The sequence below is a fragment of the Aspergillus oryzae genome, chromosome 3, assembly GCF_000184455.2.
Source record: "Aspergillus oryzae RIB40 DNA, chromosome 3".
Taxonomy (NCBI): Eukaryota; Fungi; Ascomycota; class Eurotiomycetes; order Eurotiales; family Aspergillaceae; genus Aspergillus; species Aspergillus oryzae.
Window position 1 is genome coordinate 176,285 of NC_036437.1, and position 24,135 is coordinate 200,419.

The window sequence follows — 24,135 nt, forward strand, 5'->3', positions numbered from 1 at the left end:
GCTTACTAGCTGAGGGCTGCAGAATGTGGTGGGCCCTACTAGTCGTCAGCCCTGTTCGGCATCTCATACGTCATTGGGTTTCCTATGCATGGTGCCCGTCTTCCAAATTGTATTAAATTTATGGACTGTAGTAAGGCATCCCACTGGGTGAGTCAACCATACGCCCAGACTATTATGTTTCTGAATGGCGTGGCTGAGTGATGGTCATTGGCTTGGATGATGTAAGATTACAGTGATGGATCCTTGGATATGACATGTCGCACGCAAGTCCTCCGTAGAGTAATGCATACATTTACGGATATACCGACCTTTCCCAGCGCCCAGCTTCTAGCCTGTTGGGTTCCACGGCGGGCCATTCCTGACTTTGCCGAGAACAGCCCGTAAATATCCACCGGCAAACGCGCTGATGGCTTGAACATGGAGATGCGCAACCCGGTACTTTGAGGGTACGACAATTAACGTTTTAGCCGTAAGGATGTTGGTTGGTGCTCTACTAGTACATCACTGCTTCTAAAGCTCCGATGCTTTAGGAATGAAAAGACTCTCCAAACAAGGATAATGAAGAATATTCTTTGCTTCCGGTCAGAACAGTTAATGCCGAGATATTGTAGCTTTTGGCCATTCGTCGCTGCCACAGGGGACAGTATGTAGGGCGCCTACGATCCCACCAGTACCCTCTCATGCAGTCGGATATATGTATATTGTGCTAGTGGACCCCCACAGCCAGGAGCTCTGGGCACCCTACAAGTGCAATGCTGCTATGCAATGTATTATTAATAAGTACTTAATTGTCGATGGTGGGAGGAGATTCCAGCAAGCCGCTTTACGCATTAGACACTAATGCCTGCTGTATGTACGTGGTCATACTCTATGCAAGCGTATGTCTTAGGATTGGTACATGAGGCAAATCGCAAGGCAACCATTAGGAAGAGTGTCACATCGCCGTGGAATGCACACGAATGCCTTCATGTTTCGTAAAAAGAAAGCTAAACTTTGATATCATCGCTCAAATGTATGTTATCGATGGTGGGCCACTACAGAAAGCCACGAGCCATATCAATATGTTGAGATCCGCTTTTGCCGGAAGGATGATCAAGGTAGTGGAGAATCTAGTAGCTAGGCCAATAGGCCACAGTTGTAAACTCTCTCGTTCCTTTCACAGCTAGTTTGCTCGATATGATGAATCATTTAAGGAGTTATCGAGATTGTCATTACTTGCACAGTGATTTACTCTTTCAATAAATATGGTGTTGCCTAACATAATGCGGTATATCATATATTCTGCTAAACATCTTCTTCAATGCATGGTATCTTCAACTCCGCAACTACACCAACACCGTGCATACTACTACATGACATAACAAGATGTACATCGCCACCAAACGTCAAAGCCATAATCATCCCAACGGTCATTACCCTTATATAGGAGTGTCTTGCAGTCACGTCCTCATCGCCCTACCTCAGGGGCAGCCGCATCAAACCAATCAACCCAGAAGTGTCTCCTGCTTAGCGCCCTGCACAGCACAAAGATACGACACTCGGTCTTTGGTATAGAATTCAACATCGACCTTGTTGCGCAAGTTCGCTTCGCCACCATCCAGAGTCCCGGCTTTGATGACGGTCTTGTCGGCCATGAGCTCTAATTCTGTGAACAGACTAGACCCGCACTTGCCACAGAAGAAATGGCGGTTGTTTTTGCCCGAGGCCCCGGTGACATCATAGAACGAGGGTTCTCCTGCAGCAATTCTCAGCCCGGTGATCGAACATGAGACGAAAGCCCCACAAATATGTGAGGTGAATGGGGCTGATGTGACTAGGTACCTTTTGTCACTTTGAAAGAATCCCGGGGAACGATGACGTTGGACGTGAATGGGCCGCCGGTCCACTATATATTTGTTATTCGATGCTTCACTCCTTGCAATCGGGGAGTGGTGCAGGCTGGAACAATGCCGTGGCCCACAGACCAGCCACATACCTTCTGGCAATCAACACAGTGGCACAAAGCCTTCACTAGAGGCTCGGCTGGATTGAGTACGATGTTAGTCAACCCTACGCAGTAGCGGGTTAATATGCAACATGTACATACAGTCAGAGGTGTATGCAATTGCACCGCACATGCAGCTTCCTGCTAGGGTCATTATGTCGGTTATTTAATGCAGGGATGGATGATAAATTCCGATATATATCGATAGGGATGGGGTAAAGAAGAATCCACTGTTTCTCACAAGCCAACGGGCTGTATTTATGTTCTGTCTACTGTAGTACGACGTCAAACCTTATGACATCTACCAAGCACCGGATATCTACGGTCCTAGCAATCACCGAAGGAAAGCCTCGGGATGTTGGGCTTTAGGTTATTTCGGCGTTTGCTTGACGCTGACCCCAAAGACCGGGAGCCCACTTATCTCTTTACTATATTGTAGACGGGCTAACCAAATTCGACTAGCGTCTTGACCTTTCGTAGAGGGTCAAGTACAGTGTATTTCTATGAGCTCTGTCTGCAAGAGGCTACAATCGTTTCCATCAAGAGTAAATAACTATGTAATTTTCTCAAGAAGCCCTTGTTCACAGTCTTGCGAGAAAAGCTCAGGGTACTGGATTAGGCTTAGTGTCGCCATCATGTCGGCATTTTAGTACAGAGTTGGAGTGAGCCAGATGAATACATATCTCCAGCTCAACACATAGCATTGGCCCAGATGTGGCACATGTTGATGTGGGTTTTTACCTGAATGGAAATAGTTGTCCTCCATTGTACGTCAATTCACGAATAATAATTGACAAGACCGAAGCACAGACCTCGGTCGTCTCCACAATTCGGCGATTAGAAATAGTGCCATGGCCGATATGAATGATTTGGCTCATCCATACGAGAACACTGTTTGGTGTTACCGACCATGAAACAAAACAAAGCAAGCGAAGGGGCTTAGACTTAGTTAGGTATATCATTTGTAGAACATTAAAGCATACTAGCTTTGACCGGGACTTGCACGGGAATTGCATGGATCGTAGGATTATTCAACTCTACTATGGTACATGCTTTATAAACAGACGCAACTAAGTCACAGAGCAGTCTAGTCCAGTTTGATAAATTGGCAACCGTTCCGGACCATATCATGGACGCACTCCTTCGCACACGAGAAAGGGAAATTGCATCGTCTTCTTACCACCATCATGGCTTCCATTATCATCCTCCCATCCCTCGACATCTTTATCCAGCTTCCATCCGACCCATACCTTAACTTGCTCGAAGCCAACCTCCTTCAGTAGGTCTTCGATCCACTGACGCGGGATGCCGTGCCGTTCCACGCCTTCCAACTTTGACTTCGGATGAAACTTGATCGCCTCGGGACCAAAGTCCTCGAAATCCGTCAGAGCTATTCTGCCCCCAGGCTTGAGGCAGCCCAGGAGCATCTGGAGAAAAGGCCGCAGATCAGGAATATGATGTAGCACCAGATGCGACAAGGCCAGATCAAACTTTCTCCGACCTGCTGAAGGATGCTTCTCATCACTGGGAGGAAGAACAGGATCCTCAGGGTCCTCTAATAACTTGCAAATAGGCACAATATTTCGTGGAGAGCCGGGCAGGGTCGTCTTCGCCTTCAACATCTCAATCATACCGTCTGCCGTGTCAACGGCGACGATCTCGCGGACCAGTGGTGCTACCCGCACACTCAACAAGCCTGTTCCACAGCCCACCTCGAGAACATCCAAGCCAGTCCCGGTCGTGGCTTGTTTCTCCGACAGGTTCTCAATGAGGGGTCGGAGTGTCTCGTATGCGAGGCGAGTCGCCTCTTGGACGGAAGGGTTATTGTCCCAGTTTGCTGCTTCGGCATTGAATCGTTCATTGCCCGCGGTATTTGGCGCATTGGACATCTTGTATATTGTATAATGTATAATGTGCGAATTTTGGTAAGTTCGTGGAAGATGGGTGTTGGTGTTCGGGTTATCCGACGGTGGATGAGTTTGATCTTCGGCTCGGCTATCCAGCAAATGCGGGGTTGAATTTATATCGCCTCCACTTGTACGTAAGGGTATCATAATATCTTAACTTTTATACGATAGGAGAGTATTATCTCAATCACTGCTTCCTCAAGCACCTCTGGCCCCATAAGGCCCGGCAGCGGGCACTTTCCAGAATATTTTCCGTGGAACCCATTACATGCTCAAATTCGGCTTCCTCCGGACCAGGCTCCTGCCCATTACCAACATCCACAGCACTCTTCACACCAAACGACTGGGCTGGGAAATACTGATGAACAACCTCGGGCACCACCGAAATGCATTTAAGTTGACCCGCCTTACAAGCATGCATCATACTCACATCGAAGGCCTCATCTTGCGCCCCACCGAGCACTTCTAAGATTTTCCGAGAGCCCTCTCTCGACAGGGCATATGCAAAAGAACAGACCGGATTAACCGACCGGTATACGGCGCGTTGGCGATCCGGCAAACGCTCAATATACTGCTTTGCCCAGCCGAAATAGTCACTGTGTGGACACGCCGTTGGGTCGTCATATAGAACCGTTTCAAACTGCTCTTCCCAGTACTCGCCGCAATGGCCGATCCAAAGGACTTCCCACTCTCGGCCATAGGGTTCCATATCCTGGTCAAGAGTGTCGATATGGGTTAGGTTGCGTACACTTTCAGCAATTTGTACCATCTGCGACCGGATTGATACGTCCCAGTCGACGTCGTCTTCAATGATAAGGACCGTGTCCAGGTTCGCTTGGATGGTGTGTTTGATTAAATCAAGATGCGCGAGCCAGGCGATACTGGCACCATGGCTTGGGTGTTGGACATTGTCAGGCCCCATGTGCTCGAAAGCATCAACAAGATTGGGATTGACCGGCGGCTGGGGTGGGATCTGGATATCCAACCCCGTAAGGCTCGCTGCGGCGAGTAATCCTCGCGTTCGCCATGAAGGGCCAGTGGAAAGTGCGAGGATGGATTGAAACTGTTTGTTATCAGCATACTGTGACTGAAGAGTATCCATTGAGGCAGGGTACTTACACCTAAGGTGCTGTTTCCTGCACTCTGTACGGGAGGTTTAGGCGTTGTTGAGACCCGCTCAGCTGGCGTTGGCACTGGTGTCGGTGTTGGAGTCAACGTCGGGGCTGGCAGCGAAACGGTACGGGACACAAAGATCCTCTGCGTGTACCACAGCAGCAGCAGAAAACTCGCCGCTGTTCCCACAAGAAGCAACTGACGCGTCGCTAAGAACATTGCTGTCTTTCTCAGTATTCCCGATTGATGCATGAGAGGGCAGAGGTTCAAATATAGCGCTTGAGCAGCGGAACGGAATTTGGCCCGTGTCTGGCGAACGTGACATTCTTTCAACTCCGCAGTTCCCTGGCGTGCGTTAGAGAACGAATCCTTCGGCGGCAATCCTGCGGCGCAGCGTTGGTGCATATGACCCCTGACTATCCACAATTAGCGATATTAGTTGCAAGGATTATAACCAATAGAACGTCGAGGCTTGGCGCTTGCTGGAGCCCTATCCATGGTGTTTGCGCTACCCTTCAATACCGGGGCGGATGTGACTCTAGGGGAAACCAGGCACCAAGGCTTGAGGTATGGGTTACAGTCTGACACGCTGTGTTGTGTGCTAAATGCCCTATGCGGTTATTGTATATAATTACCATATTATATCAGATCTCAACCATACGAAGACCCCCAATGCTGGTTCTGGGGTATGGCTGGCAACTGTACAATGACGGAAATATTTTATTCAAAGACGATCAAGTCATTCATTTACCATGCTGTGCTTGAAGTTAGTAATTACATCGTGATGTTCTACGAATGGAAGTAAACGTATCAGCTCGCGGGGTAATAGCTCTTAATATTATATGCACAGCCCTCTCGCTTCTTAATCCAACCCTTACGATACACTTCTCGCCTGCTTCCTCTGATGCAACCCCCGAACCTCCTCATCCAGACCCAGAGCCGGGCCATCAACAAGTAGATCCGGTGCCACCTGATTGATCGACAACGGGGCAACCGGACCAGGTTTTATGCCCATCTCCATCCTCCACTGCACAAATTGAGCAGTAGAGCTCGCGTACACAATTCGCCCCAAGCCCGCGTTTGCATGAGCAGCCGCGCACATTGGACAGTGCTCACCCGAAGTGTAGACTGTGGCAGCGGCGCGCTCCGTCGGAGTCAGGTTCTTCTGCGCCCACTTGACGATTGTGAACTCTGGGTGCCAGGTGACGTCTGCTTCGGTCACGGTGCGGTTGCGATCCTCGTAGATAACCTTCCCGGCGGCGTCCACTAAAACTGACCCGAATGGGGAATCGCCCGCTTCGAGAGCTTCACGGGCTAGGTCTACGCAACGGCGTAAATAGTTGATGTCTGATTCGGAGACCATCGTGCTCTGTTTTGGCGGTTTGGTGGGTTGTGATATGGGTTTCTTGTCAGGAATCGAGTTTCAACCTGCAAACATTAGCTCTTGAATCGCTTGGAGGTAAATGTCCTTAGTACTTGAGCGGCCACGAAATATCTTTTGTCACTGGGAGCGAAGCTGCGCCGACGTGTATACTCAACAAGCATCAACTCGTGAAACGAATGCGAAACGAAAAGGCGGCCAGAATGGAATTATGGAGGGGTTTTATGGTCCCCGGTTTGAGTGGTTGATTTAGTAATAGAAATATCAGAAACTCATCTGGTCCAGTACGCGTAGTCGCTGAACTCCCCGCCAAACCCCGCAAATTTGTACATGGTGGACCCTGCCAAGACCTTTCAGTCTTCCATGCAAAATTGTTGATTCATTCTTTTGGATATTATTGTATACAGCTCTACTGGAAGGTGGCCGAAAGACATTGTGAAAGACAAGAATACCATGCCTATGACGAAAGCCATTAGATTCATAAATTTTCACTATATCTGACAACCCGCTCGCTGCCTCATGGATAGACCTACTATATATAACAACTCAAAGTAGATAAAGTATATTGGAACTGGCACGAGCGTCTGCGTATTGAGAGTTTAAAGTCATATCAACCCCCTGCTATTCCATTTCTCCTCGTAACTATACAGACTTACGACTCAAATAACAACACCTAAGCTGGTTTATCATTATAGCGTTGAGAATACTTCAAGAGAGTCGGTGGCGGTAGTGTCCGGACACTGCAACTTACACACAGCTGCCTGCGAGCATAAGGCCTGGGAGAGAGCAGCGCCCAATGGCCAAATGACGAAACATCTCGAGGCACTCGGCTCTCTGCTTAGCAAGTAGCCGCTACTTCAGACTAAAATATTCTAAACTTTCAGAAATGGTTCGTTTGCAACCACGCGCCACTTGCACTAGTGGAGCCTTGATTCTCCTTAACATCCCTCGTTCTCCTTTGTCGAAGACACGAGGCAAACCCCCAATGTCGCGTCGAATGATAAGATCCACCGAGCTAATGCTACCTGGAATACTTTGATTACAAACATGTAACATGACAGTTGGCATTCTCCAACCCCGACTGCTTAACTATACCACGTAAAGCTTAGCCGACGATTAGTGGGACCCCATCCCAGCCTAAGTGTGGGCCCTCTACACAGTGGGAGTTTTCTAGTCACTGCACCTAAAGGGCCCTTGTAACAAATTAATTTTAAACGAAGAGAATGGCTTGATAGAGTAACAAGCATACATACAGCATGAATAGATACCAGTCTCTAGATGCTAGCCATTAGGCGAGAACCGGTAAATATAACAAGACGTAGATGGTTCGGGTGCAAGAGTTAAGAGTAGGAATTTGCAACAGTGGCATAAGGTTTGACTGATTCCGGATCACAAACACTTACAATTCGCCCGACAGTGACAGTCTAGTCTTGAGAAGAAGTAGAGAATCCCTCGGTGTGACTTGAACGTTAGTCTCGGTCTGAGATATGAGCGACAGAATTAGTACATGGCAGACGACTACAACACCGGTATTGTAGAGGGTGGGGCTATGCGAGGCGCAGTATTATGTCAATGTTTGAGTGGATGAGATTATATCGAAAGCGAACCTCGACCAATAAACATGGTTTGATGGTTAGCAGTCTTAGACAGTGCTCGCTCAAAGACTAAGTGGGAGGTGTTAGACATCGAGCCTTGCTTGGTACACTGTAGTGCCTATGACTCATACTAGACTAGCGATACTAGTTCCATGCCATATATAATTCCGGTGCAATATGAGGATAGGTTATCATCGACAATGTTAAGCTAGGTGGGGCGAACCCTGGACATCATGTCTTCCGATGACTCCCGCCAAATGTGAAAACTGAGCGAATATTTTAGCGCCCCGATATATAAGGGGTAATCACAAAGTCTCTCTCTTTCAATAATCATATTGTGCTTCGCTCCATACACTAGAGCCTGCTCGTCATAACAGAAAGTACTACACTGAGTACTTTAGCTGGCCAGCGACTGGTTTTGTCTATCCAAATGGATACGTCCAACAGTACTGGTCAGAGTTACCTATCTCATCTCCCCACTGAGCTTCTCTTCAAAATCTTTCAGCAATGCCCGGACGTTTCTGCCCTCTGGAGTCTACTTACTACATCGTCGCGGATGCTAGCCATCTTTAATGCGAGGGCGTCGGAGATAGTGGACGATGTATTGAACTTGACCGTCCCAGTGCAGACTCGACTTTATATGCGGCAAGTTCTTGTTCTCCGTACCGGCATATATTCATATTCCAGTTTTGAAGAGGCCCAGACCGATATATCGCTACTCTCCGAGAAAGTTATTGCAACACCTGAGCAGTTGCGGAGTTTTGTGGCATTATCTCACAGGATCCATGTCTTGGCACATCTCTGCATTGAAAGATGCCTCCAACGTTGTATGGATAGTCCGCTCGGCGAAAGGGAATTTCACGTGGGGTTCTGCTTTCCCACATGGACAGAGGAGCAACGAAGCATTCTATCATTCTGGCGCGTGCTGTTCTACAATGAACTGAAAGTAGAAGGACTCAAAGGTCATCTAGAGTGGTCTACTCTAGATCTTTCAGAATTGCTACACCATGGCCCTTACCAGCATTTTACCACGGATATTGCGAAATTTCAAGCCATTACCGCATTACGCTTTATTTCTGAGCAAACAACCCCAGAAGGCTCTGAGGAAGAGCTGTCAAAGGGGGCTGAACAGCTCGGACCATTTCAGTTACCCAGGCTCCCTGAGGGCAAAGAGTTCGGCTGGACATGTCAGCCGCCGCCGTCTCTATGGGCTGTGACTCAAGGATGGAATCCTGACGACCCGCGTCTCCTTGAACCGAGAGCATTTATCAGATCGAAGACGAGTCTACGGATTCTCGCTTCATATAGTGAATCCGACGACGAGGAGCTCTTACTTACTCCGCTCGAAAGTGAGGAGCCGGAGAGTGAGGAATCCGAGATCTACGAGTCTGAAAGCGACGAGGATGACAGTGATGATGGATGGGGAGTTGGAAGAGGAGGATGCCTTCTTCGAATACCATCATCATCATCTGAGGAAAGCGTCACATTGGAAGAGAACCCATCAAGGGACCCGGAGATCACATCCCCAGTGCCTTTGATTCAAGACTTTGGACAGTTTCCAACCGGAGAGGAGTGCCAAAAGCTTCACGGACAAACGATTGGGGTACAATTCTGGAACAGAATGCGTCGTCGTAGTAATGCCGGCCCGGGTCAATATATAAGGTCGGGCGCGTATCTCAAATATGGCTTCGCTATCTGGGAGCAACAGAGAATGATTGACATGGGACTATGGTCGACCCAAGCTCGTGCCGATGCATCCGATTGCTTACGAAGATGGTATAGCTTTTTGAGCGAGGAGGATCTTAACTATCATGACTCTAGACGGCGTCGAATTGAGTATATCTCTTGATTGGGAAAGATGCTAAATATCTATATAATAACGTGTCACTATATGAATCAGTCAATATACAGTAAAATGTATCTTGTACTGAAATGTTACCATGGAGCGTTTATTATGGTTGTCTTTTCCTCTTTTTTATTTCTTGTCTTCTTCTGTATATGCTAGCAAAGGAGTAGTGGTAGCCCGCCAGGCTCATAGCCTGGAGACCCCCTGGATAACCCAGGCATCGTGATTCATTTTCATTTTTTTTCTCCATTTCCCTTCTTCCATCTCGACTCTCCTACTAGGTATTATTTATGGAAAAATTGTTTCTTACGGTGTTTATGATTATACCTACTCTAATCGTCTTCTATTTCCCATCTTACGGTAACAGGAATTAATTATAAGAACACTGTTATGCCTTCATGTGCAGAGTAGGCCCTTTTATAAAGTGATGGCAAATAGCCTGCGTAGAATCTAGGTAGAAGTCATCACTCCCCACTATTTGGGGAGGACTTTCGCTGCCAGACAAGTAGATGCTCGTGCGAATAGTCCTGACCGATTAAAAGAGCAGACCGATTGAAGATCGCAAAACCGTTGAGGATGAAGGGCTTCGGATCGAAGAAAATGAGACATCATGCAGTAGTGTCTCTATTTCTTCAGAAGGTAGCGTATGTCCCCTAATGCGATCAAGGAGCTTTTGAAATGATACATGTGGCTTAGTATAGACCCTCTTTCTCCTTTCCTTTTGAAGGAGGGCGTACAAGGAAAATATATAAGGCAGCTTTTTATATCCTTACTAACGCCATTAGTAAGTGCAATGTATTTTATTATCTTTGCCAGTGGATTCCCTAGCTATACAAAAACCATGGTGCTTGCATGCAGTTATTGATGCATCGGAGCATATATACAATTCAGTAATGTCAAATGCGACCAAGTAATATGTACATAAAAGACGAAATTAAGGTAGATGTCAGATGACGGATCGAAGATATTTATTCATAATTTTTATATTTCTATTAGTACCCAACTGGTCTCCCCAAGATTGTGGGTAATACAGCCGATTGGTGTGCTATGTCTGGGCAAAAGAAATGAATCGTCGGAGTAAATAGACACGAAACGGTCAATAAAGTGACGTTCGGCATATCATCCAGTTGACCAGCAGTTTCTCAAATAAATACAACAGTAGGACCTAGGTCAAATAATCCCCGATATCTCATATCCAGGAATATTACAAGGGTTCACTCCAATGTACTTGAACAGAAAGACCAACGGAAAGACCACGTCGGTATAGAATAATTCATTCGCAACATGCATGTTATAATAGTACTATACAATGATGGACCAATGTACAAGACAATTAATTGAGATTCAACATTTCTAAAAACGCACACATGCCTCTCGAGGGGCCCATTTGTGCATCCAATTCTTCCACCATTGACTTGGCTTCCGCAATCAGTGAGTTTAGCTTCTGATAGCTGTAGGTAAAGCTTCGGGTCGAGGTGATGTAGTCAACCGCATAGGCTTTCAGCGAGTTATCTTCACTTCTCTGTCTCAGGATGTTCATAAGCTGCATGTTCCTAGGATCACTGTTGATGCTGTGAATAATGGGGAAGGAAAACTTCCCCTCCGTGATATCCTCACAGAAGCCTTTATTTTTAGTGTACTCCCCGCCACTGAGGTTGAGGATGTCGTCCCGAATCTGAAAGATCGTGCCAAGGGTGTTCGTCAGAGGTATACAGTCGCTGGCTTCTATGTTAGTCACGCTCATATAATGTCATTTAGCGAAACTGACGTACCATGTCTGATTGCTTTCCAGCTGCATGAGTTTGACTGCGAGTCGGAATAACCCCCCCGTCTTGTCCAGAACCATGCCAATGTATTGTTCTTCCGTAGGGCACGTCAGAGTGTCTCGCCAGTGCAGATCCATCCCCTGGCCCCTATGAAGATTTAAGAGCTCCTCGACAAAAACATCATTTGCGCGTGTGCTATGCAGAGAGGACAATTTCTGCTGTGCGAGGAAGTATGCGTAGTTGGCGGAGTTGATGGTCTGAGCTACACCAAAGATGCTATGTGCGACTGGCTTCCCCCGCCGAAGCTTGGAGGAGTCTTGAATATCGTCAATCCTATAGTACTCATTTAGTCAGGGTTGATCACCGAGCAAGATATCGAGCAGGACATAAGCCTTACAGCAGAGATGCCGTGTGCAATAGATTGACAATCTCGCTTATAATTTCGGCCTTCTCCGGGGGAATCTGAAGCCATTCGTTGAATGCTAGCATGAGCTTGTGTCGAATGTTCTTTCCTCCAGATGACAGGAGGTAGTCCAGAGGCCCACAAATAATCTATAAGGCTGTTAGGGGTATCGATCTCTATTTTCTGCTGTGGAGTCAAACAAACCTGCTCACTGCTCTTCGGTTCGGCCAGATTGTAACCGACATATTCCAAGGGAGGAGTTGGCAAGGACCCCATCTGGAGACCTGAGGTGACTGTCATACTGTAACAGTTGGAAAATGAGAGTAATGACAACTGTGTGAGAGTGGGTAAAGAATGGGAGTTGGTTAATCACACCGGCCTCGTCCTAAATTGTCCCTGAGAAAGATGTATTTAATTGCCCATTTTTAGACACACGCAAGGGTTCAGGCGTCACCAAGGTGGCATTCCAGATTGTAACGGAGGTAAAAGATCAGCCGCAATGAATTTGAATACACGGTGGTAGAGCAGCATTTGCATGGGTAGTCTTGAACAGTGTCATTCTCATATGTAAGCTTTCAAGCATGGAATGAAGGCCGATTTCTTATTGGATCTGAATTCATTGATTATCCTCACTAGCTGAAGCTAAATTCTGACTAGCCAAATAATAAAACGATCGACTCCCAGATTACTTAACCAAGTATATGGAGGAGATAAGTGGATTCTTTCTGGAATGAGTTGGGGAAACCTTTTCACGACCATGCTCAGCTAGCTACGTCGTTGCTGGCCAGTAGACGAGTCACAATTATTGCATTCCTGTCGATCGAATTATCCACTCTGTCCCTAATCTGCCGCAAGGCTGGTGTGGCTTGCGAGCTAACGATCGATTAATCAAGATTTCGTTCCGAATAGAGTATAAGTATTGAAAGCCATAAGCTAATAGAATCATGCTGAGCGAAGGTGGATTGTTAACTTGCCACAGAGAAGATAAACAAAATAGCGCCACGCAGCTGAAATATTCCAAACCTTGCAGCCAAAATAACTGGAAATGAAACTCTAACTCAAACAACAAATTTTACTTCATCCTGGACTGAGAGGTACTAAGTGGATAAAGTGGCTTACCAGTACCTCCCTAGGTATGCTGAGTCTACCTCACTATCGCTTCACCATCGCCTCATAAATCCTGTAATAGCAATCCCAGTAATAGCAAAGATCCCCACCCATCGGATCAAGGCACGTCGGATGTGATACTTCGCAGTACGTGCGATCTCCTCGGAATCGTTCACATGTGGGAAGGGTATATCCGTAGGGACATCTTTACCCAGCGCTTTACACAGCGGCTCCCAACCCTCTCGAACGTCAAAAAACACCAGCCGATCAGCAGGCACATTTTCCTGCAGCCAAGCGACATGCTTGGAGTAGATCGCCCTCTGCGGAAGCGTATCGCTCACCTCCTTCACCGAGCTGAACCGCCGACCATCCGCATACAGATTGCCCCACTGCTGGCGTAGCAACCAAGTAAAGTCTACAAAATGTCTCATCCCCGGTAGTGGAAGGAGGAGAATCTTTAAGAACGACAGGCGTGCAAAGCTGTGAATCTGGTTCATGCTTTTCTCCCACGCGATGGGGTCGCGTACGGTACAGATGACCTTGGCGTCCGGGTAGAGCTCCAGCAGCTCTGGGAGGAGCTGACAGCCTGGGGCGTCGGTGATAGCTGCATAACCTTCGAGACGAGATTTGACGATGGACAACACCGTGCGCTTATCGTCCTCCAGCCATGCACGAAGGATGTGAATCCATGATTTTAACTCGGAGGGCGAGCCGCGGGTCAACTGGGTGCCGCCGTGGTAGACGGGGCCATCGAGGAGGATGGTCAAGGCAGCGCTGAAGGATGCAGTACCGGTACGGGGTAGTCCGGCGCCGATGACTTGGATCTGGGTCCCTGGCTTGGGAGCTGAAGCAGTTTGACCCATGGTTTGGGTTTGGTTCGGTGATGATCAGTTTTGTCCAGAAATCACAGGCAATGTTGGACAGCTTTCCATGGTCATTTTAAATTCACATACGATTTATAGCTTTTATCAGCCACCTAGCACACTCACTGATCATAATTACGAACAACCTGACTAGCTTACCCTCTCGAAATATATTGGGAAGACTAAAAATACAATTATTACATATGCGAAGGCAACCGATGGGGAAGGATTAACCTAATTAGGGTTTATTTTAGAGTTCTAGAACTTGTCGATCATCCCGAAAGAAGTCAACCTTGAATAAATACTCTATTACATATAGTAATACTGGCCGGCCATCTTCTCACCGCTATTCCCTCGATTGAATTGAATATTCGGCACTCGGGGATCGGCGTCCTGCTAAATCCTATCTTGCAGGAACCCCCAGACTGGAAGTTGGTATGAGACCGATCACCCACGAGTATGGAAGCTGCACCACTAGCCAATCCGAGTCCTCTTTCAGTACAATAAGTAGACCCGCTGCCTAAAATAATTTAAGTCCTAGCACCTGTTCGAGCTGTCTGCATGCTAATGGTAACGTACACGGGTGGGAGGTCATTTATTGTGCTGATCTCTATCCCAGAGCCATGTTGATCATATAATGTGAACGTGAAGTTGGCTTTGTGGAACTATTCAATAGTACAGCCTTGTATCCCATGGCCGATGTATTATAATCACTACAGCATGCTGAAGCGCGGTTGAAAGAATGGTTACCAAGCTGCTCATGCAGTTATCTATACTCAGGTCCTCTTAAGCGTTTCCTCAGTACGGGCTTTTCCTTGACATTCCATAGGCCTCCTGTTAATTGTTCCGTGTTTCCGTAGCTAAAAGGGATTGAACTCCGGAGAGCTTCTGGGAGTCTGCTCTTTCTGAATCTATTATTACGAATAAAACTAGGTTAGATGAAGTTAACAATAGTCAACCCTCTCCTAAACTATCTGCGAGTCATCGGTCCCTAAATATCTCACTCTACCCCTTTCCGAACGCGCAAGGTCAAGCGTGTACAGCATAAAGAATGAATTCTTCAGCGGTCATTACAACTTGCCTAGGCAGAAATCCTAGAAACTAGTCTTTGCGGATGCCCACAACTTTCACTCGAACTCTCCAGGGACCATTCTTGGCCCGTGGGAGCAGTTTGTCTCGCACGAAACGAATATCCTCCGCAGTTGTCTCGTAAAGCTCCAGATCGAATCGACGGACAATGGCTGCTAAAGCAGTGTGTAATTCTGCATAGGCAAGGCTACGGTGTTCGAAGTTAGCAGGACGAATGACTTGTTGAAATGACATCAACGTACTTCATTCCGATACAGGATCGTGTCCCTTTGCCAAATGTCACCAGGAATCTCGAAAGACTCTCCTTACGCTCCGCCGCGAGCATCCAGCGCTCAGGGTAAAATTTCTCGGGATCGGAAAACAGTGCCGGATCCGTATGCAAGAAGTATTGAAGCATACTAACGGGAGTCTACTTGCGTGATAAGCGTTGCCAGCCGTTACAAAAGATTATCAGGACAACGTACCCCAGGTGGAATGGCATAATCCTTGTATTTGATTACCTCGGTCGGCGACACCCTCTGTTGCCGCATAGCTAGACCCGAAAAGCGCAAGGCTTCATGAATAACCCCGTTCTGTGGAATGAGCCGTTAACAAGATCCTAGGAACGACCATCACAGACATCCAAGGTACATACCAAATATGGCAGCTTTTCAAGCTCCCGCCATGTTGCCAGACCTTCTGGAGTGGGCATTACTTGTTCAAGCTCTTTGCGAAGTTTTGTAAGGACCATTGGATCACTAAGAATGTGGAATATAGCCACTCCTAAGGTGGTCGCGGTGGTCTCTGTGCCGGCCGCGAACAGAACCAATCCCTCATCCTCGAGGCGTTGCAACGTCCGTTCTTCGGGGGGTACCTCCGGAGCTGTAAGGGCATGGAACATGGTTGTTCTCTCGGTAGGAGTGCACACGTCCTTCTGCTGAAGCACCTCTATTGATTTCTTTCGTACTCCATGCAACAGGTCGTACATTGCCGCTCGGGCTGGAAAGAGCTGAGTCATGAAGAATGAGGGTATTAATCGCAAAAAACGCTGGATAAGAGGGAAAAACCGGTGCAGGTGGATTTGCTCCGTCCCTTCCTGGACAACCTTCACAATGCCCTTTCCGATATTTTGCGGTTCGTGGAGACCATAGTCCTCTCCATACGCATATTGTGTGATGACGTGGCCTGTCAACGCTTGGAGTCTGTCGATGAGCTCTACTACGGAATCTTCCTCGTAGGCCGTAATAAGGCTATCCAAGAACTTTGAAAGTGATTCGTGGATAACCGGCTCGATCCTCTCGATCGACCGTCTTGAAAAGAATGAGGTGAGTAACTTCCGGCGCATGCGATGGGTATGATGGTCAACTGTTGAAACCAACGCGTTGGGCGAACTGAATATCTCAACGGACTTTGCGTCCTTGTCTCGCCACCCGTGGGCAGGAGCATAGAGCTCGTCATAAAAATACGGATCTTTAATGTGGACTTCACGCGGGTTGATCCGCACAATAGGGCCTATAGAATGGTAAGGATGGAATGCGGTTAATCAGCTGGTGACGGTACCATATTCTTGGTGCATTTTTTCGATTTCCCAGATGAACAATCCACCCCGGACGACATCGTGATAGAATTCATAGAGATGACTGATTGCTGCTAGCTTAGGGCCTGGTATATGATGGAGCGGATCAATATACAGTCGATATATAGTACGTAAAATCAAAGCGATTGGGAAAAGTAGTAGGATAGATATAATGAAGTGCTCCTTGGCGGAAGCCAAAAAGGTGACAACGGAAATCACACCCATGGTTTCGGGGACATTTGCAGGTTGCAAGAAGGGGAGTGGAAGGATGGGTATTAATGTGTTCAACAACCTCAGGGATCATTTATTAGTGCGGTGCTTCGTGTTAGACATTATAGGTCACTACTACCTCTGCATTGAGCCGGAAAAGCCTTCAGCTGAGCAGGACCAAAGTCCAAGCAAAGGAGCCTAATCTACCTATGCCCAATAGTTCCTTGTGTACGTTGAGAGGCGAGCCATTATGAAGGATCCATCTATCCACAAAAGTTTAACTTTTGCAAGCAGTGGTAGCGGTGAGATAGGTTATACAGAGGTATGTACATTCCCCACCCGAAAGGTACCAAATCCCGAGGTAATATTGAAATACTATTGCATGGTGCCCCACTTGGTGCAGTTGAAGAATACAAGGCGTAGCTGAAGAATAACCCTACTCCGATAACGATCTTCTTGGTAACTCGTAATCAAGGGGTTCGCTCGGCGCCATCGTGACCCACCATGTCGATCAAAAGTTTAAAGATAACGTAAGGAAAAGTCCATACGTCTTCTCGACCAGTCGAAATGTACTCAGGTTGATGATTGGTATTTAAGATGTGACCAAAGCCAGGCATTTGTGGGCTCATTCCAACCTCATCAGCTACTTGCTACCTACAGTTTCCTTTCATTACAGACTTCAGTATCTATTGAGCAACATGAAGGACAATCCAGTGGGTGTGCTTGTCGATATGAAGGAACGGAGTTTGTTTAAGAGTTTTGATAAGTCTTACCATCCAACCTACGGACTGGGTACAATGTCTGGCAACATATACGATACAGCATGGATTGCAATGGTCAGAAAGCCCATCGAAGGGAAGTCTGTCTGGGCATTTCCAACTGCCTTTCAGGCTCTTCTTCAGCAACAAAGCCATTGTGGTAGTTGGGGTGGAACCACTTCTGAATTGGATTCCATTGCCAGCACCTTAGCAGCTCTTCTTGCACTGCAAAGACATGCGGAAGACTCCTATGACGCAGACCGTCAAGACCTCAACTCAAGGATCCTCAAAGCAAAAGCCTTCCTGGACGCCGCTTTGAAAGGTCTCAATGGCTTGCTAAGAACATGTACTTTACCTGTTAGTCTTGAGCTTCGATTACCGGCAATATTGGACCTCTTGGAAGCAGAGGGGCATACATTCGATTTTGACCGCACATACTTGAACAAGATTCAGTCGAAGAAACTTTCAAAGATCAACTTGGATACTATTTTCAGCGGTCCACAATCTTCTCTTCTGCACTCGTTGGAAGCTTTAGTTGGGAAAATCGACTTCAAAGGGCTGGCCCACTACAAGGTTCTTGGGAGCATGTTAGCATCTCCATCAGCGACAGCAGCGTATCTGATGTATAATCCTGTGTGGGATGATGAGGCCGAAGAATACATTCAGCGTGCAATCTCCAATGGGGCTGGTCATGGATCAGGTCTTGTGGCTGCAGGATACCCAACTACAGTATTTGAATGGGCGTGGGTACGTTTTATCCTCGTGGTCAGCATTGATTTATGGAGATTCTAATTCTAGCAGGTGACGACGAACTTAATACGCCATGGCATTGAACCAAGCAGCAGACTGAAAGAGGTTGGCAAGCAGATCGAGAGCGAAATTGAGCTTCATGGAGTAGTGGGCTTTGGTAGAGTGCCTTCGGTCTCGAAGTCGGTTCCTTTCGCTAATATAATGTGAATAGTCCCGAAAGCATGTCCTGATGCCGATGACACGGCCAAGGCTTTAGCAGCCCTTGCACTTCAGGGGGCACAGTACTCGCCACAAGTATTGGTCGATCGATTTGAACGAGAAAAGCACTTTACAACATATCTATACGAGACGCATACTAGCATAAGTACCAATGCTAACGTACTCACTGCCCTGGTGTTGCTTTCAGCCGATGATCGCTACCAGCCACAAATTGAAAAATGCATTCGCTACCTGTGCGATGCGTGGTTTCAATGTGACCGAATGGTAAAGGACAAATGGGTATGCCAAACTCTGCTTCTAGAGAATATGGGGTTCTCTCTAACAATTCTAGAATATCTCGCCTTATTATCCGACGATGCTAATGTGTGAAGCCTTGATGTCTTATATCCAACGCTGGAGTGAAGGGCATCTGGCCGCATTGCCCGACGATCTTATGAAATTCCAACTTCCCATCACGTTGTTTCAGTCTTTAATCCGAACATTGCGTACCCAAAATCAAGATGGATCATGGGGAAGCTCGAACTCAGCCGAAGAGACGGCTTATGCTGTCCTGATTCTCAAAAGTGTGGCACCTTTTAGTTTTACTAACATGATATCTGCGGAGATTAAAGATGCTATTAACAGAGGTGTCCAGTTCATCCTTACCAAAGGCCAACGGTCACAGACAGATGACCAGCTTTGGTTGGACAAAACCTTGTATGCTATACCGACCGTGTCGGACTCCTACATCATGGCTGCTCTGCAAGCTGAGGATACTATCGACAAACTTGCCGAAATACCACATATGCTCGCCAACGTGTCAACAGCAATGGTTCTTAAGATGACAGAGTACTTTTCTCGATTACCATCTCAAATGGAGACACCGAAGTGGGTCATACAAGCTTCAGTTATAGAGGCGATTCTCTTTGGCTACAGGCTAAAGACGCTGGATGTATTTTCCACCGGAGGAGCTCTCGGAGAAAAGTACATCAAATATGGCGCATGCTTTTGGACATTGGCCAACAATTCAAGCCCTGAGTATCTCCTGAGTACATGGGTAGTCTACAGCATGATAGAACTTTCCATTGGCATATTCCAAGAGGACGAACTAATGGAGAAGTCCCTGGTCAATCTACCGGATTTTACAACCGACATGATAGCCGACTATATTGATGAACTGTGCAATGAGACTGCCTTGTGCAAAGATAGTTCTCTCCACGGACATTCATCTAGAACGAATATTTCTGATGTGAATGAGGAAACCCTCACTCGTCTTAAGAGCATACGGGAAAACATAGGAACCTGGTTCCGTTTTGTCTTGGATGACAACCTCAAGGCAAATACTAGTCCATATCATAGACGCGACCTCCAAAAAGAGTTGGAAATGTCAACTTTGGCTGCTACGCAACAGGCCAAAGCGCATAGGTCACTAAACAACCGTCTTCCACATTCTGGCACCGAGTGTGCTACGGTAAGTACCGGACAAACATTTTATACCTGGCTACATACATCTGCTGTCCATGACGTCAAGAGCGCTGTTGTCTCCAAATCCCTTGTTTGTAAGATTGGGAATGGTGGAGATGTCTTCCCTACAGCTAGAGAAAAGTACCTTGCGGAGAAGTTATGGAGGCAGATATCCGTGGAAGGTAGGCTTTGGAATGACTTCGGCAGTATTGAGCGAGACCGCCTCGCATCAAACCTCAATTCAGTCAACTTTCCTGAGTTCTCGTCTCCTCAAAGCCTCTTGTTAGACGGTGATGTGGGGACCCAGTTGCTTCAGCTCGCGGAGTACGAACACAAGTGCACTCTGTCCTGCTTGAATGACTTGACACAGATCTTAGACAGTACCGGTCGGCAGACGATCTCGCTGTACCTACAGATGTATTACCGTTGCTGTGTGATATATTCTGAAACGTGTGTTAAGTATGCTTTCGGGTCTACCACGGCGACGTGACCGACAATTATACGGAAGGAATAGATTATCTATGGCATTCCTAGCGAAGACCTCTCCTCTTCTTGAAAACATTTCAATATAACATTCTCAATACAGAGCGATCAACCACACCATTGGTCCTTCCTCGTCTTACATAAACTTTCCTGAGCATTGCCGTGCCCAGGATGTAGTACATAAGTTGATAATATATACCCTAGTCGATCCAAGACACTGTGCTTATCTGAAAATTCTGTATACTTTGTCGTACCAGTCGGTTTGCTAGTAGCTAAAATGTAATAATATCAGTTATACTGGTAGCGAGGAAATAGCTGACAAATTTTGGAATCTACAGACTTCCTTGTTGACCTATTTGATCTCTCGCAAACAGAACTGCGTCTCACTCATTGGGTGTATAAAAATGATGCTTTCTCGGTGTTCTTATCGTGGGCAATGGCATGAAGACTAACAGAATTCACGGAAATAAGACCGCTACTCGATCATATAATTTGAATCCTCAGTCATCTAGTGAATAACGAGATCCCGGGTAGCTCCACAGTGTCCCTTGGCCAGCATGCTGGTGGACGAATTCCTGACAGAGATCGATATCATCTTCTTCTCGGCCAGGAGGTAGATCTATACTTATATATTCTAACACGGGATTTGGGTCCGGAGACAAGTTATCAGATAGAGCCCCGCCGGGATGCTGAAGACGCACCAAGCACCCCAGAAAGCTCGTCGTCCAATCGGGCTCGCGCCATTTCAGCTGTATCTCGTGATCCCTTGCGGTGTTTATAATGACAATGCGTTTCAAAAACGACCACCACCTAAGACCCTCCAAACCCGAGTCTATAGGATCTGCTAGACCATCCGGGCGTGTGAGGACCAGATGGGTCAGGCTTGTGCATCCTTGGAGAGCCTGTAGGAATAGAGGCCTGTCTACGCACTGGTTGTATAGCGCGAGGTGTTTGAGACGTGGCCATAGTGACCATACGGGTGGCTCAGATCCATCCTCTATAGTATCGCAATACATCTCGTCTTGAACAGAACAAAACTCTTCCAGCTCCGTTAGGCGAACGAAGGCTGCCCGTATTATTTTTCGTAATCCTTGTACGTCTTCATCAGGATATAGATACCGCAGCGGGACATCAATAACGAGACGCCGTAGACTACCACAGATATGTGATGATAGTTGGTCTACCTGTTTTACCACGTGGGGCTCCTCCAGGTTATTACCCGGGAACGGGGCCAAAAAGAGTCCCGTCGGAGCTGCTTGTTGTTTGCCGTCGTCTGTGAGAAGCCGAGAAAGAACAGAATCCAGGCGTTTGCTGGAGTCAAGGTGTAGACAGTGCTTGAGAAGAAGTCGCTTTGCTGTGTGATGTGTGAGGCTGGATACCAGGGTGAGGCTGATTAGTGTTTGGGTCACCGGGTCCACTGGCGGAAATGCGACAGGATGAGCTGATGGAATAAGGCACTCGATAATATGTAGAATTACTTCGGCAGGGAGTTGACGCATGTTACTCCGATGATGACGACAAAAAGTCGCAAGCCTGAGAGGATGAATGGTCAGGTTTGTAGATTGATGTCGAGAGAAGGTGGGAGTGATATTCAAGTACTAATGTTTGACAAATGCCCCTCCTGGTGATTATGGCCAAGAGGTGATACTGACCAGGGATGCAAGTCTGATATTCCTAGTAAGAACTACCATTTAGCATGTACAAAGCAGGTACCTCAAGTATGTTGAGGACAAACAAAAGATACCTCTCCAGACAATGCAACCTAGCTCAACATCCACCAATCACAGGAGATCACTCATCTGACCCCACGTGCCTCTTTCTGGACCCCGAACTTTAGTCACCTCAGGCCCCAAGGCCTGCAATAATTATCATCTGATCACTCTCTTTTCTTTGAAGTCGGTGGTATGAAGGTAGCCAAGTCGTGCAGTCAATGTCGCGCAGCCAAACGGAAATGCACAGCAGATCCTTTCCGCGATGGTCGCTGCCTACAATGTTGCACGAGACAGCAATCTTGTTCTTGGTCCCTCGTTCGGAATGCGAAACCTCTGTTATTGCCTGTTGATTCTGCATCCCCATATCCCCAAGTGCAGGTAGTGACGGTGAAAGAGGACGTTCGCGACGAGCTCGTGGACTTGTACCTGGAGCTCATACATGATAAGCCTCACACGCTTTTCCATCCGTCGCATCTGAAATCCCGGATACGCAATGGGTCTGTAGCGAAAGGAACCCTCCATAGTATTTTGGCCTTGGCAGCTCGGTAAGTCAACCGCGCGGCTAGGGGAAGATTCCAGCTCAGAATAGCTAATGTAGTTCGCTCCACTAAGATTTTCTAAGGTCCAAGGTACAAGGGAACGGACCAAAGATTTCTTCCGGTCGGCCAAAGACCACGTCAAAATGTCAATTGACGACATCACTCTCGATAATATCAATGCCACCATCCTTATAGGCAATCTTTGTGGATCTGATGGTGATTCAAGCGGCGAGGCGTTATATTTCGGTAAGAGAGTTCGCATATATGATGAATGCTTCCTTTTTGCTCCATAGCGGAGACCTTTGTTAAAGACAGTCTTAGGGATTGCTTTCAGAATGGCACAGATTCTTCGTCTTCCTGAGCCATCGCAAGACGACGACGAAGTCATGAGGGAAAGCAAGCTTCGTACTTGGTGGTCACTATATATGATCGACCGATGGTCTTCAGCTGGGTTAAACATTCCCCGCCAAATCCAGGACTGTGACCAATTTCAGTTGCCCATGTCTGAGTTGGACTTCCATAACCTGGCTCCTGGACAGCCGGTTGGCAAAGATTCACGGATCACCCGGCCAGGTCTCTGGGGCTATATGGTAATTTTGGCAAGAATATTCGGCCAGATACAACATCTGCATCGGCGAATAGCCGATGGCACGTTGGACAATTCTGGTATAGAGTCCTCTACTCGTCAATTAGCTTCTGAGTTTGAGACCTTCATTCAAGGCCTACCCTCCGGACTTCAGCTCACTAAGGAAAACATGGAAACACATTCTACGCTTGGTGTCGGGCAAGCCTTTGTTGCCCTCCACCTAGGTTACCATCACTATGCTACTCTTTTGTACTTCCCGTATCTCGGCTCTCAGATGACTCATATCCTTGATCAGAAACTCTTTGCCACACGATGCAAGTACCACGCGGCAGCCTTCAGCGACCTCTTGAGATCATCTAATGAAACGAAGGGGTGCCAAGCTGTATACTTCATTGTCGCTCATATGACAGTGACGTCATCGTCGGCGCTGCTTCATACGCTACTCTTTGGTCAAGAGGATGAGTTATTCAACACCAAAAAGAGGTTATATTACAACTTCCAGATTTTACTACGGTTAAAATCATATTGGAGAGGCGTAGGCATGATGGTGAGTCTCTGGCATAAGTCAGTCGTATTTAGTCAATCAGCTGTCTAATAATTCTAAGATCGAACGCCTTTTTACATTTCAAAAGGCCTGCATGCTGTCAATGGATCGGATTTATACTATGGACAAATGGATTGTGAAGTTCCTACTGCAGCACGCCTTGCCAATAGAGGGGAATCCTGGCCCACCGGCCACGTCTCAGCTGGCCGAGAGAGACAGGTTTGCCAACGATGCGCTGTCAATGCTTCGACCACAGGGGTCTTGATAGGTATAATCTCTCAT

General features: G+C 47.2%; 10 protein-coding genes across 10 annotated transcripts; 3 read left to right on the plus strand and 7 right to left on the minus strand.

Annotated features, from left to right (window-relative positions):
* Positions 1 to 1,484: 1,484 nt before the first annotated feature.
* Positions 1,485 to 2,138, minus strand: AO090023000065 (GFA family protein; the record flags this gene model as incomplete). Its single annotated transcript, XM_001820601.3, has 4 exons — positions 1,485 to 1,735; positions 1,822 to 1,885; positions 1,976 to 2,022; positions 2,087 to 2,138. 4 exons carry the CDS (start codon positions 2,136 to 2,138, stop codon positions 1,485 to 1,487), a joined length of 414 nt encoding a protein of 137 aa, XP_001820653.1.
* Positions 2,139 to 3,111: 973 nt separating this feature from the next.
* AO090023000066 (class I SAM-dependent DNA methyltransferase) lies at positions 3,112 to 3,873 on the minus strand (the record flags this gene model as incomplete). The annotated part of the gene is made up of 1 exon (XM_001820602.3): positions 3,112 to 3,873. The coding sequence occupies one exon, from the start codon at positions 3,871 to 3,873 to the stop codon at positions 3,112 to 3,114; it is 762 nt and encodes a 253-aa protein (XP_001820654.1).
* A 205-nt stretch (positions 3,874 to 4,078) lies between these two features.
* On the minus strand, positions 4,079 to 5,502 carry AO090023000067 (uncharacterized protein; the record flags this gene model as incomplete). Its single annotated transcript, XM_023235405.1, has 3 exons — positions 4,079 to 4,954; positions 5,011 to 5,420; positions 5,460 to 5,502. 3 exons carry the CDS (start codon positions 5,500 to 5,502, stop codon positions 4,079 to 4,081), a joined length of 1,329 nt encoding a protein of 442 aa, XP_023090429.1.
* A 376-nt stretch (positions 5,503 to 5,878) lies between these two features.
* AO090023000068 (nucleoside deaminase) lies at positions 5,879 to 6,367 on the minus strand (the record flags this gene model as incomplete). The annotated part of the gene is made up of 1 exon (XM_001820604.3): positions 5,879 to 6,367. One exon carries the CDS (start codon positions 6,365 to 6,367, stop codon positions 5,879 to 5,881), a length of 489 nt encoding a protein of 162 aa, XP_001820656.1.
* Positions 6,368 to 8,809: 2,442 nt separating this feature from the next.
* On the plus strand, positions 8,810 to 10,018 carry AO090023000069 (uncharacterized protein; the record flags this gene model as incomplete). Its single annotated transcript, XM_023235407.1, has 2 exons — positions 8,810 to 9,816; positions 9,997 to 10,018. The coding sequence occupies 2 exons, from the start codon at positions 8,810 to 8,812 to the stop codon at positions 10,016 to 10,018; spliced, it is 1,029 nt and encodes a 342-aa protein (XP_023090430.1).
* Positions 10,019 to 11,159: 1,141 nt separating this feature from the next.
* Positions 11,160 to 12,271, minus strand: AO090023000070 (FPP/GGPP synthase family protein; the record flags this gene model as incomplete). Its single annotated transcript, XM_001820606.3, has 4 exons — positions 11,160 to 11,544; positions 11,599 to 11,925; positions 11,990 to 12,144; positions 12,200 to 12,271. 4 exons carry the CDS (start codon positions 12,269 to 12,271, stop codon positions 11,160 to 11,162), a joined length of 939 nt encoding a protein of 312 aa, XP_001820658.3.
* Positions 12,272 to 13,155: 884 nt separating this feature from the next.
* AO090023000071 (sulfotransferase family protein) lies at positions 13,156 to 13,965 on the minus strand (the record flags this gene model as incomplete). The annotated part of the gene is made up of 1 exon (XM_001820607.1): positions 13,156 to 13,965. The coding sequence occupies one exon, from the start codon at positions 13,963 to 13,965 to the stop codon at positions 13,156 to 13,158; it is 810 nt and encodes a 269-aa protein (XP_001820659.1).
* A 1,101-nt stretch (positions 13,966 to 15,066) lies between these two features.
* On the minus strand, positions 15,067 to 16,834 carry AO090023000072 (putative cytochrome P450 oxygenase; the record flags this gene model as incomplete). Its single annotated transcript, XM_001820608.1, has 5 exons — positions 15,067 to 15,241; positions 15,297 to 15,463; positions 15,519 to 15,626; positions 15,689 to 16,545; positions 16,594 to 16,834. The coding sequence occupies 5 exons, from the start codon at positions 16,832 to 16,834 to the stop codon at positions 15,067 to 15,069; spliced, it is 1,548 nt and encodes a 515-aa protein (XP_001820660.1).
* A 683-nt stretch (positions 16,835 to 17,517) lies between these two features.
* AO090023000073 (terpene synthase family protein) lies at positions 17,518 to 20,479 on the plus strand (the record flags this gene model as incomplete). Its single annotated transcript, XM_001820609.1, has 4 exons — positions 17,518 to 18,324; positions 18,379 to 18,484; positions 18,539 to 18,825; positions 18,878 to 20,479. The coding sequence occupies 4 exons, from the start codon at positions 17,518 to 17,520 to the stop codon at positions 20,477 to 20,479; spliced, it is 2,802 nt and encodes a 933-aa protein (XP_001820661.1).
* A 2,387-nt stretch (positions 20,480 to 22,866) lies between these two features.
* AO090023000074 (fungal specific transcription factor domain-containing protein) lies at positions 22,867 to 24,118 on the plus strand (the record flags this gene model as incomplete). Its single annotated transcript, XM_023235408.1, has 4 exons — positions 22,867 to 22,969; positions 23,171 to 23,389; positions 23,417 to 23,856; positions 23,942 to 24,118. The coding sequence occupies 4 exons, from the start codon at positions 22,867 to 22,869 to the stop codon at positions 24,116 to 24,118; spliced, it is 939 nt and encodes a 312-aa protein (XP_023090431.1).
* Between the last annotated feature and the right edge of the window lie 17 nt (positions 24,119 to 24,135).